Source organism: Suricata suricatta, chromosome 11 (genome assembly GCF_006229205.1).
Source record: "Suricata suricatta isolate VVHF042 chromosome 11, meerkat_22Aug2017_6uvM2_HiC, whole genome shotgun sequence".
NCBI lineage: Eukaryota > Metazoa > Chordata > Mammalia > Carnivora > Herpestidae > Suricata > Suricata suricatta.
The window spans coordinates 16178696-16199083 of record NC_043710.1 but is presented as its reverse complement, the minus strand read 5'-3'; the positions used below and the strand labels follow the sequence as shown (position 1 = coordinate 16199083).

The following is a 20388-nucleotide window of genomic DNA, read 5'->3' as shown; positions in this document are numbered from 1 at the left end:
GCTCCCTGTGTTCCTGCTCTTTGTCCTTCTGTCTTCATAGGCCCAGGACTAATATTTACCTTGTGGAATGCAAACAGAAAATGGGGGAGGGACGGGAGTAGGGCTGGGCAAGGGGCAGGGGAGGACCAGTAGTCACCGCAGGCCTGGCCCAGGACAGACAGTTGGAAGGAGAGGGAGGGGCCCTGCCGAGGAGCCCCAAGCATTTGGGCTGGCCCCTGTTCTGGGGCCAGCAGCAGGTCCTAGGAGGTGAGAGGAAACATAGCAAAGGCCCTGGACCTGGCTCCTCCCCACATGCAGCGGCCACACCTCCTGAGCTCCCAGGCAGGAAAGTGGTTGAGGGGCTGGGGCTAGGAGGGCAGCTCTCATCTGGCCACACCCTTGTCTCTGTTTTCATTCATCTGTGTTGTGATTACATGAACCTCCCACTAGTTGATGCCTGCTGATTATTAAGCACTTAGTACATTTCATGGGGGTTACATTCATAATCGCCTTTGGTCTTGTTCTCCTGGTACAGATGAAGAAATCGAGGTTCATGGAGATTCAGGCAACCATCACCATGTGTGAGGGTTAGAAGGAGCCTCAGGAAGATCTGGTGTGCCTGCTAGTCCCAACTGACCCATGTGTCCAGGTGGGAGGGGCTGGGCAATGGTGGGCACACTGGCCTTTCTTTTGTACTTCTTCTCAGACCATCTATCCCTGGTTCTAGGAGGACCTGTCTTCCTGGATGGCAGGGGTGGACTATCTCTCCACTAGTCCCATGGCCCTGACCTGGTGACCTCTCCCTCTTGGCTGATTTCTTCATGGTAGTTCAACATTAACCCAGAGGGGTCAGGACAAGCCCTCAGACTCCCAGGAACGGACACACTATGGCGCACGTCCGAGGCCTGTGGTTGCCTGGCTGCCTGGCCCTGGCTGCCCTGTGTAGCCTTGTGCACAGCCAGCATGGTAAGAGGGGCTTGGAGGTGGGACAGGTTGGCAGCCTGGGATATGGGCCCATGGACCAGGGTCTCCTGCCTTGACCAAGAACACAAGGCCAACCCTAGGTGGGTCTCAGCCTGCAGCATTCGGCTTAGTGAAGGGGTCAGGTGCTCAGGTCTGTGTGTCCAGTGACTGCTCCCCACCTGCAGTATGGGGAGTGGGGTGTCCCGTGAATGGAGGGGAGCTAGCAGGCTACCGATAGCAGCCTTTTGGGGCCTGCTGCCCTCCCAGGCATCTCCTTTCAGAAGCCCGCGGGGCAGGCCAGGCTCGCTTCCTGCCACCACGGTGGCCAAGACAGCCTGGCTCGCTGAGACCACTGTCCCATGCCCCTCCTCCTGCAGTGTTCCTGGCCCCTCAGCAAGCACTATCACTGCTCCAGAGGGTCCGACGTGCCAATAGTGGCTTCCTGGAGGAACTACGCAAGGGCAACCTGGAGCGAGAGTGTGTGGAGGAGCTGTGCGACTACGAGGAGGCCTCTGAGGCCCTGGAGTCTTCCCCTGCCATGGTGAAGGCTGGCTCTGTGGCAGGGTGGGGGCGGGGGGCAGGTGGGGCCCCCCCAGCTGGGCCCAGGTCTGGGACCACAAATGAGGCAGCAGGGGATGTCTCAGCTTTTTAGCTGTTGGCAACTTAATGTCCTCTTGGGCCCCGTTTCACTGGGTTGCAGAGACAAGAGACCTCAGCCTTTCTTGGAGGTCCTGACACCTGGGCTGTGTCAAGGTCTGGCGGCCTGGTGAGGCTGCAGGTCATCAGGTGCTCCTCTGTCATCAGATGTCTGTCTGCACGTCTGCACTGGGGGTCTCCAGAAGCCCTGGCCACAGCTCCAGCTTCTCTGCTGTGGGGCAGTGGCCTGTGGAGTGTGGGACTCTGGTGAGGCCTTGGGGTTCTGGGTGCTCAGTGCAGCCTTTCCCTTCTTCGAGGCTCTGGCTCTGCCTGGGCCCCACGTATCCCCCTTCTCCAGTCTAGCCCATCCATGGGAACATTTTTGGTTTTGGTTGGTTGCGGGGCAGGGCTCCCATCTCCTCAAATACTCCTCTCCTTAGTGGGCTTGTGTTTCTGGAAACAAAAATAGGAAACCACCGCAAGCCTCCCCAGAGCCTGCCCCTGTGTGAAAGGGTGAGGGAAAGAGGAAAGTTTAAGGAGAAAATATAAGGTATACTAAAAGACAAAATGAAACAAAACAGAATGAGCCACAACCTCATGCCAGCCCTTATTTTTCAGGATATATTCTGGGCCAAGTACACAGGTGAGCACTGGGAAGGGTTTGCTCCTCGAAGGAAGTCCTGGGGACCCCGGTGAGAGGATGCTCTATTCTGGAGAATCTTCTGGTCCATGCAACCATCCATCCCTCCGCCCATGCCCGTTTCCTTCCTTCCTTCCATTTGCCTGCCCATCTCTCTGATTTTGCATTTCATCCTACCCCCCTTTACTTGAGCCCATCCTGTCCCCGCCCCAATCCAAAAGTGTTTCTGGATCTTTTCCAGCTTGTGCTTTGGCGAGGAAACCTCGAGAAAGGCTTGTGGAATGTCTGGAAGGTGAGGAGTCAATGCGCGGGTGGGGGGCAGGATGTGAGCAGGCAGCCTGGGCGAAGAGCGGAGTCCGGTGGGGCCCAGCAGTGGTGGCCGCTAGCATCTGATCTTGCCTTTCTGTTCCTGCGGTAAAGGATGTATCCTTACACCTGGATCTGTCCCTGGCAGTGAATTAGATGATTAATGTTGGAGGAACAAATGAATGAATGGATAATGAATTCATATTTAAGGCCATTCTTCTTATCCATGCCTCTGTGCATGCCAGTTGGTCTTCCCCATGTTTCCAGGGCAGAGCTCAGATGATGTCACATTCATTCTTCAGGACGTTGGGTGGTGCTCATTGCCCCCAGAATAAAGCACAGTCTTCTTAGTCTGGTAACCTTTGCAGGTCTGGTCTTAATCTTGCCATCCAGCCTTCTCTCCCAATGGGCCCAGACCCCCACCTACTCTCACAGCAAGCAATTCTCTGTATGTGCCAAGGTGTTTCTACTTCCTGGCATTTGCTTTCATTATCACCTTCCCCTGGAGCAACTGTCCCCACTTTCTGAAAACATCCCTATCCTTCAAGGACTAGTTCAAAGCCATCACCTCGCTGGGCCTGCAAGGAACATCCTTCCTCCTCCAGCATTCTGAATATGCCTGTAATGTAACAACAGACCCCAGCACAACACTAATTTTTTAACCACTGGCCTTTTATTTGTTAAAGAACTTATTCAACAGACATTTTACTAAGCCCTGCTGTGCACCAGGCACGATGTTGAGTGCTGGGGGTTTTAAGAGAGCCAAGGAGCTCACAGTCTCATAGGGAAACAAAAATACAAAATATCAGTGTGACTGCTGGAAAAGCAAGATAATGCCAGGAGAAGGAGCATTGAGTTTACTGGCAGAATCAGGGACAGGTCCCCAGAAGACGTAGAGTTCCACCTAGATTTGTGGGATGCACTGATGACGCAGCCGAAGAGCATTCCAAGGCAAAGGGAACAGCATGGACAAAGGCCCTGATGCATGAGGAGCTAAGACAACTGGGAGACCAGGGGCAGATTAGAAGGATCGTCTTCACTTTGTCATCCTACTGGCCACGAGGGGCCACTGATTATAAGCTCCACAGGGGAGGGACCTACCCTGACTATGTCTTATTCACCACTATGTCCTTAGTACCTGGCACAGTGTCTGTCACATGGGTGTCACACGGTGGGCACCCAGTGAATTTTAGGTGAGTACTGTTAAATAGATCGGTGAACTGCTCGGTACAGAGGAGGTGGCCGAGGAAATGCAGGCTAATGGTCATGGAGCAGAAGTAGCTTGTAGGAGGTAGACAGAGCTTTGCTAAGTGGGAGAGGGGACAGATCTTCAGGGTAAGAGACCTGGGCTGGGGTCTCTGCAGGTAACTGTGCTGAAGGCCTGGGTATGAATTACCGAGGGACCGTGAACGTCACCCGGTCAGGCATCGAGTGCCAGCTGTGGAGGAGCCGCTACCCTCATAAGCCTGAGTGAGTGATGGGCAGACCTGTTGGCCAGCGGGCTGAGCATATGGGGCTGGGAGACATTGGACAGGGGGGCACGGCCTCCGCTGAGCGATTCCCTATTCCAGAATCAACTCTACCACCCATCCTGGGGCTGACCTGCGGGAGAATTTCTGCCGCAACCCAGATAGCAGCACCAGCGGGCCCTGGTGCTATACTACAGACCCCACCGTGCGGAGGGAAGAGTGCAGCATCCCCGTCTGTGGTGAGCTGGGATGAGTAGGTGGCCATGGTCAAGGCTCAGGGGTCTTCATAGGGCCTGGCAGCCTGGGACGGGAAGTGAGAACCTGGCTCCCCTCAGGCATGGGTTAGATATTTATAACATATTTGGGGCTGTGGGTCAGTGAAGTCAGGAGATCAGAGAGAGCTGACCTCCCCTGCCTCCCCAGTCTTTGCTTCCTTATGACCCAGGCTGTGGCTCATTCCTGTTGGACCCAATACTTGATCCTGGGACTTAGAGCAAGTTACAACAGGAATGCATGAAAGACAACGGTGGACTGATTGCTGGCACTGATTCTTTACCCCTGCCTGGCTCCACATCCCTTGTCCTGTGATTTTATAGGCAAAGATGTAGTTCTCCACCTGGTGACAAAAGCAGCTCCCATATACAAGCCTCCCCCTGCCCCCGCTTCGCAGGCATCCGCACTCATCTCAGCTACTTTTCCTGCTGTGCCTTCATAAAAATAGAATCCTTCTTTAAATACCCCAGGCAGTCACTACCAATAGGTTACAGAGAGCCCAGGAGGTGAAACCTAGTTGCTATTTGTTTCATGTTGCACCAGACACAGTAAGTATTTTGTTTAAATCTCTCAACGACCCTGCAAGAATGGAATTAGTCACCCCTTTTATAGACAAGCAAAGTGAAGCTCAGAGAGGTCAAGTTACCTGGGATCACACAGGAAGGAGGTTGCAAGGCGGGGGGTGGGAGTGGGGGTGGGGGTCAAACCCTAGCCATCTGGCTGCACTGTCCTTCCACCCACCCTGCTCCCCTGCTTCTCCACCCACCAGGCCAGGGGGGCTTCACTGTAGAGCAGACCCCACGCTCCAGAAACTCCGTGGTGAATCAGCCATCTGCATCGGACTCCTGCATCCCTGAGCGTGGCCGGTACTACCGCGGTCGCCTGGCAGTGACCACATATGGGTCCCCCTGCCTGGCCTGGGACAGCAGTCAGGCCAAGGCCCTGAGCAAGAACCAGGACTTCAACCCTTTGGTGCCGCTGGAGGGAAACTTTTGCCGCAACCCGGACGGGGATGAGGAGGGCGCGTGGTGTTACGTGTCGGGGGAGCCTGGTGTGGAGTACTGCCACCTGGACTACTGCGGTGAGGCGGGGCGGGGGCCTGAGGCTGGGGGCTGCCCCGCCGCTAGGGGGCGCGGTCCGCTGCAGCACCTTCTCGGGCGGCGGGGCGGGCCTGGCTCCACGCGCAGCTGAACCTGCTCAGGCCCCACGCCGGGGTCCCGAAGCCGCGGTGCGCTGCTCTCAACCCCTCGCCCAAAGGCCTCCGAGGTCGCCTGGGGGGTTTGCGGAGGCGAGGGGGGCTGCGCGCAGGCTGGCCCGGCCCGGCCCCAGCCGCGCCTGCTCTCCGCAGAGGAGCAGTTGGAGGACGTGGGCGACAGGCAGACCGAGGAGCCGGACGCGCACATCGAGGGACGAAACGCAGACGAGGAGTTCCAGACCGTCTTTAATGAGAAGACCTTCGGCGCCGGGGAGGCAGGTGAGGCGGGGGCGGCGGGCTGGAGGCGGGGGCGGCAGGGGGCTCGGGGGGCACAGCTCGGTTCCTCACACCCGGCTTGCCGTGCAGACTGTGGGCTGCGGCCTCTGTTCGAGAAGAAGTCGGTGAAGGACAAAACAGAAAAGGAGCTTATGGATTCCTACATCGACGGGCGCATCGTGGAGGGTTGGGACGCAGAGATTGGCATCGCACCCTGGTGCGTCGTGGGGACACCCAGGGGAACCCCCACCGGAGCGCCCTTCTTGCACAGGCCTGGGCTTCCCAGCTCAGGATAGCTGGCACTCCTTTGAGATTGAGAGTATTCCTTGTTACATGCAGAGAGTGAAGCTGAGGCCCAGAGAGCTTAAGGGCTCCGCCTACTTGAGTCAGTTTCTCTGACCCCAGAGCTATGCCAGGGCTGTGCAAATCCTGGGCCTGCAGAAGGTGGGGAGAGGGGCAGATAGCAGGAGGCAGCCGCTTGGTGTCATGTGGAGGCTCGTTTTCAAGGGCAACAAGGCCAAGCCGGGTTCTGGGCCTAGCAATCAGCTTTGTCCATTCTTTTGTTTGTTTGTTTTTGAGACAGTGGAAGACGGAGTATGAGTTGGGGGGAGGGGTGCAGAGAGAGAGGGAGACACAAAATCTGAAGCAGGTTCCAGGCTCTGAGCTGTCAGTGGACTGAGCCACCCAGGAGCCCCTCCCTGTCCAGTTAGTTCTGAAACCTGGGACTTTCTACGTTAGGGCAGGTGGAGAAGCAGCCCCCCAGCTCCTAAGACTGTCCACTCCCCCACCCAGGCAGGTGATGCTTTTCCGGAAGAGTCCCCAGGAACTGCTGTGTGGGGCCAGCCTCATTAGTGACCGCTGGGTCCTCACTGCTGCCCACTGTCTCCTGTACCCGCCTTGGGACAAGAACTTCACTGAGAATGAACTCCTGGTGCGCATTGGCAAGCACTCCCGCACCAGGTACAGAATGGGGGCCCATGGATGCCTGGCAGGGGTCAGAGTCCTCCAGGGTGACCGTGAAAGGCTCTGGTGGCTCTGGGGCATGTGGGATATGTCTGTGCATGTCCCACAGTAGAAAACCCAGCAGTCTCTGCTGTAAAGTCCATTTGGCCATGTCTCAACTGAGGTTTGGAGCTGGGGACAGAGAAACTAAGGCTTTGCAGAGAATGAAATCCTGGCCAGTCCCCCGCTCCCCTCTGGGCACCAGGATGTGGCCTCAGCTTGCAGCCTGCATTCCTCCCCCACCTTCCTGGACTCTGACTCCAAAGCCCTGAGCAGCTTCAGGCCGGAGGATGCTGCCGGGGCAGGAGCCTGTGCTCTCACTTCACTGGTGGCCCGAGGGTGACCTCATTCCCGGACCCAGAGGGCAGATGGTTTTCCTCCTCAGGGACTGGCCACCCCCCACCTGCTGGCTTACAGCTTCTCTGTCTCCCTGTTGGGGTTCTCGCAGGTATGAGCGAGGCATTGAAAAGATCTCCATGCTGGAAAAGATCTACATCCACCCCAGGTACAACTGGAAGGAAAACTTGGACCGTGACATTGCCCTACTGAAGCTCAAGAAACCCATCACCTTCAACAACCACATCCACCCCGTGTGCCTGCCTGACAAGAACACAGTGGTCAGGTGGGGCTCTGGGGGGCACCCTGGGCTGGGTTCTGGGCTGCGGGGACACTGCAGCCTTGCAGAGGTTCCTTCCCCTTCCGGGCCTCGGGGGCTCGGAGTAAACCCAGTTCTTTTTGCACCTGTGTTTTAGATTCAGGTCTCCAAGGGACAGTATTGTGGCCAGGGGGCTCCTGGAGGGGTCAGTTTTCACGAGGTCCTTCTCTTTTCCAAAGATTGTTCCAGACTGGATACAAAGGGCGGGTGACAGGCTGGGGCAACCTGAGGGAGACATGGACAGCCAGCGTTAATGAGGTGCAGCCCAGCGTCCTCCAGGTGGTGAACTTGCCGCTTGTGGAGCAGCCGGTCTGCAGGGCGTCCACCCGGATCCGCATCACCGACAACATGTTCTGTGCTGGCAAGTGCCCCGGGCGCTTCTGGGCCTCAGGGTGGGGGGCCGAGACACATGAAGGGCGCAGGCCTATTCCAATCCTGGATCCTGTCATTTATAAGCCACATGGCTATGGGCAGAGTTGCTTCACCTCTCGGAGGCTCGCTTTCTGTAAAATGGAAGTGAAAGTCTGTCCTGTGAGGTTGTGTGAGGGTTAGATGAGAGAGTGTATTAAATATATACTATTTAAAGTACTAGGCGTAGTGCTAGTCACTGGTTAAGTTGTTGACAGACGTGAGTCTGTGCACATAGCAGCATGAGGCCACCAAAGACCCAAGCACGATGCCTATGTCCTCAGAGAGCTCCCTTCCGAGGAGAGAGTGTCCGTAAACAGATGGAGAATAGCATTCCTTGCTAGGAAAGGAAATGAAGCAGAGTAAGGCAGAGAGAGATGGGGACAGGGCAGGCTAACTAGAGTGATTGGTCAAGGCTGGGGAAGGTCTGAGAAGAGACTCGAAGAAGTGAAGAAGGGAGCCAGTCTACGGAAAGGGCACTCCAGGGTGAGGGGAGAGCAGGTGCAAAGGTCCTGGGGTGGGAGTGTGCTTAGTGTGTCTGAGGAACGGCAGGGCGTCCGGTGTGACCGGAGTACAGGACACACGGCAGGGCAGCAGTAGATGAGGGGAGGGAGGGTGGCAGGCAGAGATGGGCACTTGTTTTAGGGCCTTGAAGGACTTTGGCTTTTATTGAGATAGGAAGTTTTGGAGGACTGGGGACTGGTGAATAGATGGTCTAACTTAATTACACGTTTTTAGTTTAAAGTGATTGGCAGGCTTAGTTGGTGGAGCATGGGACTCAAGCCCCACATTGGGCACAGAGCTTACTTAAAGTTTTTTAATGTAATTTCAGACTCACAGAAGAGTCACAAAAATGATACAAAGAATTCCTGTATACTGTCATCCAGATTTTGTCCCTCCACTTTGGGTGTATATTTATAGACATATAAACAACATACACACACTGAGAGCAAATTATACATATACTTGAGTAGATCCAAAAAACAAGGATGTTCTTTTACAGGACAAGTACCGTTGTTAAAATCAGGAAATTAATAATGATATAATACCATCATCTAGTCCGTACACTTTATTCAAGTGTTTTCCGGGTGGTCTACTTACTAGGCGTCTTCAAAAGCAAAGGGGGGGAATGTTTTTCTCATCTGGATCCAATCCAGGATCACACACGTCTTTAGCTGTCAATCTTTGTCTTCCACGCCTTGGACGTATTTGGTGAGCACAGCCCAGTGCATCTTAGCGTGGCTCCCAGTTCAGGGAGTCTAAGGTTTGGATTTCCTGGAGATCAGAACCCGCCGAAGCCATGTGCACTCCGTTAGCAGGCACGCGATGTCAGTTTGTCCTGTAACTGGTGAGATTAACTCGGACTCCTTGGTTAAGGTGGTGTCTGCACGCGCCCGTTTCTCAGCCTGAGGTTCTGTTTATAACTGTCTTGTGGGAAGAAACGTTGACACTGTGCTTCCTGCTTCTCCTCAACCATCCTTCCAACCCTGGGGGGCTGCCTCATGGTGATTTCCTAATTCTGTCATTCCGTCTACGTTTATTACCATTTCATTGTAAGGAAGCCCTCTCCTTTCTGTCATTCAATCCGTGTGGACTGCTGGGCCTTTATTCTTTTTTATTTTTTGTTAACACTTATTTATTATTGAGAAACAGAGACAGAGCATGAGTGAGGGAGGGGCAGAGAGAGGGAGAGAGACAGGATCTGAAGCAGGTTCCAGGCTCTGAGCTGTCAGCACGGAACCCAATGAGGGGCTCGAACGCACGAACTGTGAGATCATGACCTGAGCCAAAGTCAGACGCTTAACCGACTGAGCCACCCAGGTGCCCCACTTGGGTCTTTATTCTAAGGGTTATAGTTTGCTACTATCATTTATTTTGATTTTCACATGAGTCAGGTTTGGCCAGTGGGAGTCCCTTCAGCCTGGCTTCTGTGACTTTTGCTGTCCCTGTCATTCCTGAGTACTTTCTGCCACTGCCACAGCAAGATGTTCCCGGCCCAGCCCACTTTCTTTCTGGAGGAGAACAGCGTTTAGAACAATGCGCTGGGTGTGCACGTTCCTGCAGGGGTGTCGTCGCTTCTGCGCCCGTTGCAGGGTATTCGCACAGAGAGTCGAGATGCTGAGCTGCTCTTTCCAGGAAGCAACTTTTGTTCGTGCCGGCACCGCTCAGTTGGCTTCGTCCCCAAAGAGCTGAGCGCCCACATCACGTGGCATAGTTTTTAAAAAAATACGTTTTCTATTTATTTGCCTCCCATTATGGTAACACACATAAACGTGAAGTCTAATTGAGTTGTCTCAGTCTGCAAGGTCATGGGAACTGTAGGCACCTGGCCGTACATCCAGGTGACCTTGAAGTCTTCTCTCCTCTTTTTCTCTCTCCCTAGGGAGGGGTCCCTACCACACGTCCTCTCAGATCTAGAAACCGTGTGTATTGTGTGTACACCAACCCCTAGACTTAGAAACCGTGTGTATTGTGTGTACACCAACCCCTAGACTTAGAAACCATGTGTATTGTGTGTACACCAACCCCTAGACTGCGTTTTCTGTCTATCATCTCTCAGTGTCTCTCTCTGAACCCTCCCACTGAAATCCAGCAGGTTAATTTTAGCCTCGCCCTTTCCGTATTTGTACTTTCTGTTGACAATGGGAAATTTGGCTCCTGTTATTCATAATATAATATATTCGCATTAACTTATTTGATCAGTACTAGGAGACAGTGTTTCAGAACCCCCCATCCATCTCACAGTGAAAAACGATCCTACTAACCAGAGATCAGCATTTCTTCACAGTGTCTTTAGCCTCTGGATACATAGTTGAAATGCTGTGTTCAAAAGTAACTTGGGGGGCACCTGGGTGGCTCATTCAGTTAAGCCTCCGATTTCGGCTCAGGTCATGATCTCACCTTCGTGGGTTCGAGCCCCGTGTCGGGCTCTGTGCTCAGAGCCTGGAGCCTGCTTCCGATTCTGTGTCTCCCTCTCTCTCTGCCCCTCCCTGCTCATGCTCTGAATCTCTCTGTCTCAAAAATAAATAAAACATTAAAAAAATTTAACAAAAGTAACTTGGGAGGCGCCTGGGTGGTTCAGTCAGTTGAACGTTGGACTCTTGATTTTTGGCTTGGGTCAAAATCTCACAGTTTGTGGGATCGAGCCCTGCACTGGGCTCTTCACAGAGAGCACGGAACCTGCTTGGGATTCTCTGTCTCTCCCGCTTTGACCCTCTCCCCATGTTCATGCTCGCTCTCTCAAGTAATGTGGGTTAGTTTTTTCTTCCCTTCTCTGTGCTATTTATTTAAAACACAGTTAGGGTCGGTTGTTTCTAATTGTATTCAACTTCGCTGGATCCCATCTTTGTTGTTTTTATTTATTTTTGGAGTATTAACAAGCTTCTGAAACTCAGCCAGTGACACACCCCTTTCCCGTCTCTCCTTCTACCCCTTATCCTTCCCGCTCCATTTCCGTCTAGGCTCTGCGGTCACCCCATTGAGGTAGTTTGTGTTTTTATCTTCCGGCGTTTCTTTTAGCACAAATGAGTAGACACATTTTATTCCCCCCTTCTGCTTTAATTAAAATTTAAAAAAATGTTTATTCATTTTTGAGAGAGAGAGAGAGAGAGACACACACACACACACACACACACAGAGTATGAACAGGGGAGGGATAGAGAGACACACACACAGAATCTGAAGCAGGCTCCAAGCTCTGAGCAGTCAGCACAGAGCCTGACGACGCAGGGCTTGAACCCACGAACCATGAGATCATGACCTGAGCCAAAGTTGGACACTTAACCGACTGGGCCACCCAGGCACCCCTTTCCTTTCCCCCTTTTTACACACACACAGCAGCAATCTATGGATATTCTTTCGTATTTTGCTTTTTTCACTTTCTACAAAAACTTTATTTTATTTTTTATGTTTTTTATTTATTTTTGAGAGACCGAGAGAGCACGAGCAGGGGAGGGTCAGAGAGAGAGAGAGAGGTACTGAATCTGAAGAAGGCTCCAGGCTCTGAGCTAGCTTTCAGCACAGAGCCCAACGCAGGGCTTGAACCCACGAACCGTGAGATCATGACCTGAGCCGAAGCCGGACGCTTAACTGACTGAGCCACCCAGGTGCCGCGCTACAAAAACTTTATTTAAATTTTTTTTTGTTTTTGCTGTTTATTTTTTGAGAGAGAGGCAGAGCGTGAGCAAGGGAGGGGTGGAGGGAGAGGGAGACACGGTCTCCAAAGCAGGCTCCAGGTGATGTGGGGCTCGAACCCATGAACCATGAAATATGACCGGATCCAAAATCAAGAGTTGGATACCTAACCAACTGAGCCACCCAAGCACCCCTATTTAATTTATTAAAAATTTTTTTAAAGTTTGTTTGTTCATTTTGAGAGAGAGAGCAGGAGAGGGGCAGGGACAGAGTAAGAGAGAATCCCCAGCAGGCTCTATACTGTCAGCACAGAGCCTGATACGGGGTTTGAACCCACAAACCATGAGATCATGACCTGAGTCGAAATCAAGAGTAGATGCTTAACGGACTGAGTCACCCAGACTCCGTACACACTGTGTACTGTGGATTCACTGTAGCTTATTCGACCATTTCCTGTGTGGGGGCATTTAGATTGTTGCCAAGATTTTGCAACTGAACATCTTTTCAGATGCTTGAGGACCATTTTTATAGCATTTTGGTGAATTATTCATGACGTTTTTTTGCCCATTTGTTGTCCCTTTCTTCTTCATTCACTTTCATTTTTCTGCACTTAGACCTCTGAGTCATTTGGAGTTTATTCTTGGGGTATGACGTGAGGCGTGGATCTAACTTCTCTTTGTCCAAATGGCTAACCAGCTGTCCCCACACCATTTATTAAGAATTCTATCTTTGCCCAGTGGTTTTATTTATTTTTAAGTAAGCTCTACCCCCAGTGTGGGGCTTGAACTTACAACCCCAGGATCAAGAGTCGTAAACTCTACCAGCTGAGCCAGCCAGGCGCCTCTGCCCCGGTGACTTGAGAGGTCACATTTCTCACATACTAGGCTCTATTTGTACTCACGTCTGTTTCTATTCAAAGATATTCTATTTGGTTCCCCTGGTCTGTTGTCTGTTCTATTAAAGCACTGTCTTGTGTTAATTACAGAGACTTTGGAGTGTGTTCTAATATCCGGTAGGGTTTGTTGTCCCCTGAAGGTTTTCTTTTCCGGTGTTTTCCTGGAAATTCTTGCATGTTTGTTTTTCCATATGAACTTTGGTATCAGCTTGTCTAGCTCCATTAAAAAGAAAAAGAGCTCATGGGTATTGTTGGGACTGTGTCAAATTTATAAAATAATTTAGGGAGAAGTGACCTCTTTTTGGTGTTGAGTTGTTCTTTTCAAGGACGAGAAATGTCTGCCCGTTTGCTCAGGGCTGTATTGTAGCTTCCACAGCGCTGCAGTCATGTTGTTTTCTCCTTGGCCCTCATTTTAATATTTGTGTTTTCAGTCTTACTTTTCTTGAGTAAACTAGTTCGTGGTTCCAAAACAAAAAAGATACCTAGGAATTCGGCTTTTTAGTTAGGCCTCTTGTTTTCAATTCTGTACCTCATTAAATTCTTTTAATGTTGTTTTTTTTAATTTTTAATTTTTTTTTAAATTTTTGAGAAAGGGTGGAGGGGCAGGGAGAGAAGTTGGATGCTTAACTGACTGAGCCACCCAGGTGCCTCATTTATCTTTTTTATTTAAAAAATTAAAAAAATTTAAAGATCAAGAAACACACACTTTTATTTTTGAGAGAGAGTGACAGAGCAGGAGTGGGGGAGGAGCAGAGAGAGGGAGACACTGAATCTGAAGCAGGCTCCAGGCTCTGAGCTGTCAGCACAGAGCCTGACGCAGGGCTTGAACCCATGAACTGTGAGATCATGACCTGAGCTGAAGTTGGCCGCTCAACTGACTGAGCCACCCAGGCACCCCAAGGTGCTCCATTTATGCTTTTATCTTAAAAAAAGCTTTTCTTCCGTATGCTTTCTTTTGGTTTACTTAGCTGTTCTCTTTCTAGCTTTTTGAGCTGACAATTTGGCTAATTTATTTTTGTTTTTAAATTTTTACTAAGTAGGGCTATGCATTTTCCTCTATTCAAAGAAAATACTACATACTGTTTTCATTATTATTTTTTTAAAATTCTGTAATTTCAGGGACACCTGGGTGGCTCAGTTGGTTAAGTGGCTGACTTTGGGTCAGGTCTTGATCTCACAGTTTGTGACTTTCATCCCCACATTGGGTTCTGCACTGACAGCTCAGAGTGTGGAGCCTGCTTCAGATTCGGTGTCTCCCTCTCTTTCTGTGTCCCTCCCCAGCTTGTGCTCTCTTTCTCTCTCAGAAGTAAATAAACATTAAAAAATTCTGTAATTTCAGTTTGTATCCTTCTTTTGCCCAAGAGTTAATAGTTTTAAAAAATGTTTTGTTTGTTTGTTTGTTTTTGAGAGAGAGGGTATGCGGGCAGGAGAGGGGCAGAGGGAAGAAGAAAATCTCAAGCAGGCTCTGCACTGTCAGCGCAGACCCCGTTGTGGGGCTTGATCTCATGAACCCTGAGATCATGACCTGAGCCAAAATCAAGAGCTGGCTGATTAAGTGGCTGAGCCACCCAGGAGCCCCTGTTTAATGTGTTAAAATTTTTTTTTTAATGTTTATTTTTGAGAGAGAGAGATAGTGCAAGCAGGGGAGGGGCAGAGAGAGAGAAACACAGAATTTGAAGCAGGTTCCAGGCTCCAAGCTGTCAGCACAGAGCCTGACACAGGGCTTGAACTCACAAACTGCAAGATCATGACCTGAGCTGAAGTTGGTCCCTCAACTGACTGAGCCACTGAGGTGCCCCTACATTTTAAGGTGCTTTCTACACCCAATGTGGGGCTCGAACTCACAACCCCAAGATCAAGAGACACACACTTTACTAAGCCAGCCAGGCACCCTCTTATTTAGGCCATTATATCCTTATTTATATTCAGTTCACTTGATCTGTCTTATACTGAGTTTGGGTTAAATTCTATTAATGTATTTCTGTCTGTCTCCTTGCATTGCTTATAGTCTCTTTATAAATGTGGTTGCGGTGCTGTTTAGTACAGATAGTCATAACTGTTATTTATTCATTGTGAATTGTGGCTTTTAGCATTAAGTATACTTCCTTATATTTTCAATTTCAGAATCACTGTTTCTGCCTCATTTTTCGTTTCCATTCATTTGACATACCTTTGTCCTTCCCTTCAATTTTAGCCTCTATGAATCACTTTGTTTTGTCTCTTATAGCTAGCATAGTTAGGTCTTTGAGTCAAATTAAAAATTATTTTGGGGGGGCACCTGGTTGGCTCAGTCAGTTAAATGTCTGACTTTATTTTGGTCATGGTCTCACCACTGTGAGGTTGCGCCCCACGTTGGGCTCTGCATAGATCATGGAGCCTGCTTGTGATTCTCTCTCCCTTTCTCTTTCTGCCCTCTCTCTCTCAAAATAAATAAACTTAAAAAAAAAAAGGTTTAAAACATTTTTTTTCTTTCTTAAGTGAGTTAAGCCCATTCACATTTATTGATATGATTGAATTTGTATTCATTCATATTTTGTGATTATTACATGTATTTCACTTGCTGTGTTTTTTTCTATGTGATTTTTCTGTTTTTAAATTTATATATTTCCAAAGGTTTGCATTTTTGTTCTTTTTTTTAATGTTTTATTTATTTTTGAGAGAGAGAGTGAGCAGGGGAGGGTCAGAGAGAGAGAGAGGGAGACCCAGAATCCGAAGCAGCCTCCAGCACAGAGCGTGACACGGGCTCGAACCCACCAACTGTGAGATCATGACCTGAGCCGAAGTCGGACACTTAATAGACTGAGCCACTCAGGTGCCCCTTTGCATTTTTGTTCTAATGATTATCTTTGGGCTTCTACCTTTTCGAAATGCCCTTTGTTCCTTCTTTTCTTATATGACCTATTAATTTTTAACTCCCACCTGTTGGCTATACAACAGTCAGCGAGCTTAGTTTACTTTTTGCTTTCAGGATCTTGGATATTTTCAGCTGCATTTTTCCTACTTGTCAGAACAGCTAATCAGTCCCTTTGCTGAAGCATCATTTCTTGGATGAAACAGGTTCCTCAACAACAGTTATGGGTAGAATTTCCTGAGTTTGTGTTTGCAATTGTTTTTCTGTAGTCTTGACACCCGAGGCTCTGATGGGCTGCATATAAAACCCGTGGCTTACATTTTCCTTCCTTGAATTTTTAAAAGAAGTTTAGCTTTGTTGTTGCTTACTTTGTATGTTGTTTTTGAAAATGTGATGCTGGTGTAATTCTTTGGAACCTGTGAGGTATTTGGTCTTTTGTGCTTGGAGGCGTTGAGGGTGTTTCCCCTCATCTTTGAAGCTTTATTGGGATCTGTCTCAAAGCCGGGTGTTTCAGGTCATTTTTGCCAGCTACTCTGTGTGGATCCTTTCAACGGATACCTTTAATCTTATTTTATTTCTGTGAAGTTTTCTTGGATTATATAATAAATCTTAGTTTTGTTCCATGGTCTTATTTTTCTTTTAAGGGACTCCAATTTCTTCTTTGGGCTGAGTTCCATTTCAGCACCTTTTCTTTGTGTTTCTTCCTATTTATTTGTCCATTTATGTTAAATTTTTGGATGTCTGATTCAAGGTGTTTTGTTACATCCTACACATTTGCTTGAGGAAATTTCATTCAGTTACAGTTTTCCTGTTTCTTTTTTGGGGGGGAGAATTTTTATTAGTCAAGGTGCTTTTTTTTCTTATTTTGTTTGTTTCCCTAGTATCTTGGTATGGCTCTCTTCCGTTGTAATCCGTTCATTGTGTAGTTTTGGGGTCATTTACAAGGTTCCAATTCAATGATACCCACCTGTTTTATCTAGTAGATATTTACATTCTCCTCTTCATGTAAGTGTTAAAATTAGATGCCCACTAAATATATTAAATTGAAGTTTGGGTGTTCTCTGTAATCTGGTGATGATCTTGGGGTATGTGTGTGTGTGTGTGTGTGTGTGTGTGTGTGTATGTGTATGTGTGTATGTGTCTGTCTGTCTGTCTGTCTGTGAGAGCGAGAGCCAGGAAACTAGTTCGGGGGAGAGACCCAGTGCTGTGAGCAGGGGTGGAGGCGGTGAGAAGTGGCTGGCTGGGATGTGTGCTGGGGACAGAACTGTGACAAAGGGCGAGTGTGGGTGAGGAGTGAGGAGTCGAGGACCACAAAAGGTCAAGGGGACACTGGCCAGTTGTCTCTTCCAGGGGAGTGGAGAGAGCATGCGCTCTGCACCTGAGCTCTGCTGTTCTTTCTCAAGGTTTCAAGCCCAGTGAAGGGAAGCGAGGGGATGCTTGTGAAGGGGACAGCGGGGGACCCTTCGTCATGAAGGTGAGTGTCACTAGCAGCCAGAGGCTGGTGGGCGGGTCTTCTGAGGGTGCAGCAGGCGGGTAAGGACCGCTTTTCAGAAGGAGTTGCCTGACGGTAATACTGCCACGGCCTTGGACCTGACCCTCTTGGAACCCCCGTGTTTCTTCCTCAGAGCCCTTTTAACAACCGCTGGTATCAAATGGGCATCGTGTCATGGGGTGAAGGCTGTGACAGGGATGGAAAATACGGCTTCTACACACACGTGTTCCGCATGAAGAAGTGGATACGGAAGGTCATTGATCAGTCTGCAAGTTAGGGGGCCGCTCACCTTCTAGGCTCCTCACTGCAAAGTCACAGGAGCCAAGTCGGCGGAATTATTTTTGTGCTTTGCCCCTGAAACTATAGTTCTCAATAAAAAGTGCCTGCCAACAAGCCTCGGTGCTCCCAGTGCTGTTCGAGGGCAGCTCGGGAAGAGCTGGTCCGACTGGATGAGCAGGACTTAGGCTGCTCCCCAGTCCTGGAATGGGGGGGCCAGGTGACGGGGGGGGGGGTTGGCAGCCTGAGTGTAGGAGCACTGAAAACGTTGCTTCGTGGGTGATCTCATTTTGTGCTTGTTAGAGGCGGGGGAGGAAATCAACTAGGAGGAGCGTCTTGCCCAAGGTCACACAGTAAGAAGGGCCAGAGTTGGACTTGGAGCACAGAAGACACCAGAGCCTGTGCTTTCAGCTGCTCTGCGGTCAGGGCGGTACAGCGCTTGCCCCAGGACCAGAGGAGAGGCAGGAGGAAGGCCGAGCGAGGAGGGGTGAGTAGGCACGCCTTTCTCTTTACCCCTCATTTTCCTTGTTAAGTCCCTACATCCCTCTGCATGTCATTAAACTGACATCAGATTAGTGTCCCGAACAGGCTCAATATTTGTAGCGCCTTCATCTGAGAGTCTTGTGGGGTATGGTGGTTAGGAGTGTGGGCCCCCGCGTCAGACGGCCTGGGTCCAGTATTCTGGGACAGGAAAGGGAGGGCCATGGACAAGACACTGGACTCCATGACCTGCCTCCTTACAGAGGAGATGTAGGACCAGTCCTTACCTCAGTAGGCTTTGAGGAGTGATTTAGGTAATGTGCGTCGTGTACTCAGCAAAGTGCCCAGTGCCTGATAGGCTGTCCATAAATCACTGCTGCCCGGATGCTCACTCCTGCCTGGCGTGATCAAAGTTGTTCTGCCACTTACCATCCCCGCCCCGCGCCTCCGGCCCCTGCAAATAGCGCGTTGGTGGGGTTGTTGCTTCCTGGAATTTCTACACACGTAGTAGTTCTCAGACCTGAGCAGTTTGTTTCTCTGTGGTAAACGGGACGTAGAGGGTGCCTAAGTAGATTCATAAAGGCTTTGGACAAATGTAGAAGTCCTAAGCATCGCAGCACATTCTGGAAGCTTGCTCCTGGCAGAGGTCACTGGTCTGGATGGAGCACGGCTCCACCACGTCTCCCGCTGCACTGCGGCCTTCCGCCACTCCTGTCACATGCGCCTGTGGCCCGGGAGCGAGGCACCACAGCTACGACAGGTGGGACACGGAGTCGGCTGGTGTGAACTGATCACTAGGTAACTTTCTGGAGGACTGTGCTGTGACGTCTCATCCCAGAGCTCGCTGGGGGAAGAGCAGGGACGCCACCATGGTCACCATTTGTGGCCTAGAATCTTCCAACTAAGATCTCTAAACTACTTGGTTTAGAGCGGGAAGGGACTTCAGTGAGTTTGCAGGACCTTGGCAGCCCAGAGCTTTATTAAAATTTATTTTTTAATGTTTATTCATTTTTGAGAGACAGGGAGGGGCAGAGAGCGAGGGAGACGGAGTCCCAAGCAGGCTCCCAGCTCTGAGCTGTCAGTACAGAGCCTGATGTAGGGCTCGAACTCACAAACTGCCAGATCGTGACCTGAACCGAGGTCAGACGCTTAACTGACTGAGGCACCCAGCGCCCCCAGCCAGAGCTTTTAACCAGATTGGGGAAACGGATTAAGGATTAGAATATCCCAACTCTACTTCTGAAACAAGGGCACACGTTCTCAAGACTGCCTCCCTTCAGCACCTGAGCCGCATACAAATCACTGACCCAAGCACAGCGACTCTTCCCAAATGCGAGGTCCTAGCGCAGCGGTGAACTAACGCCTCCATCTTCCTTCCAGGGACCGCCCCTCCCACGCTCCCGCCCCCCGGGGGAGCACAGGGGCCACCTGAGAACCACAGCTAGAAGCGACTTTCTGTCAGCCTTTCATTTCTTGAGCACCAGCGGAGTAGAAGGTAGTCCAGAAAAATGTTCCTTGACCCCCCTGGCTGCCCGGGAAGTTGCCCGGGTGAACCCAGAGCCCCTTGGTCCTGAAGGGTTTTTTTTCTGACTGTGGAGGGAGGCCCTGGGGAATTTATCCCAGAGGAGACTCCTCTGTTCACTTTCTGGCCCTCAGGCTGCGAAGCCGCTGTGGGTTTAGACTCGGCCAGAAGCCAGGCAGGAAGCTCCTGGGCACCGGTCCTCCTCGGGTCAGATGCCCCCCAATCCAGTCCCTGCGTGAGCAGCACCGAGGCTCAACCTTCTCTTGTGCGAAGTGGCAGGAAGCCCGAGAGTCCTTGGAACCACAGTGCTGGCGGGAGGGAAGTCACGGCCAGGACCTCAAAATGGGGAAGGAAGGGCCTCCTCTGCTCTCCTGGGAGCTGCGGGGGGAGAGCAGGGGCGGTGCACTGCTGCTCCCCCCACAGGGGCAGAAGCCCGAGTGAGGGTGCTCCGGGAGCAGTCCTTCCGAACCCTTCTCTGGCTGCCGGCCGGCCGGGCCCAAGAGCAGGTGACAGAGAGACCTGCCCCGATTCAGAGCATCGTGGGAGACAGTTCTAGTTAATGCAAACTTTATTTATAAAAGACTCTTAAATTAGTTGTATCATGCCATGCATTCATACAGAATACAGTGACCCTTCAGGGCTACAGGGAGAAGAACTCACAAACTCAAAGAAAAAACTATTAAAGAGTTTCTAATAGTTAAAAGCTAGGAAAGATCAGGACGACTTTACAAATGAGCAGTTAAAAATAAAAGACCAAGGCGACGGGGACTAGTCGGAGCGGAGGGAGGGCAGCTGTTTACAAGTCTGTACACTAAACTACGACACGGACAGTCTCCTAGAGGCGGCGCTGGCGGAGAAGCAGCGTATGTACAGAGACGCGCCCGCGGCGGCCCCTCCCGGCCCCGCGCGGTGGCCCCGCCGGCCGGTCTGTGTGCG

The 20388-nt window shown here is 50.7% G+C and overlaps 1 protein-coding gene across 1 annotated transcript; it reads left to right on the top strand.

Annotated features, from left to right (window-relative positions):
* The first annotated feature begins 839 nt into the window (after positions 1 to 839).
* On the top strand, positions 840 to 17567 carry F2 (coagulation factor II, thrombin). Its single transcript, XM_029957060.1, has 14 exons — positions 840 to 945; positions 1320 to 1483; positions 2197 to 2221; positions 2460 to 2510; positions 3889 to 3994; positions 4096 to 4232; positions 5036 to 5347; positions 5615 to 5740; positions 5828 to 5954; positions 6530 to 6697; positions 7188 to 7361; positions 7574 to 7755; positions 17086 to 17156; positions 17308 to 17567. Exons 1-14 carry the CDS (start codon positions 867 to 869, stop codon positions 17449 to 17451), a joined length of 1866 nt encoding a protein of 621 aa, XP_029812920.1. The 5' UTR covers positions 840 to 866; the 3' UTR covers positions 17452 to 17567.
* Positions 17568 to 20388: the final 2821 nt, after the last annotated feature.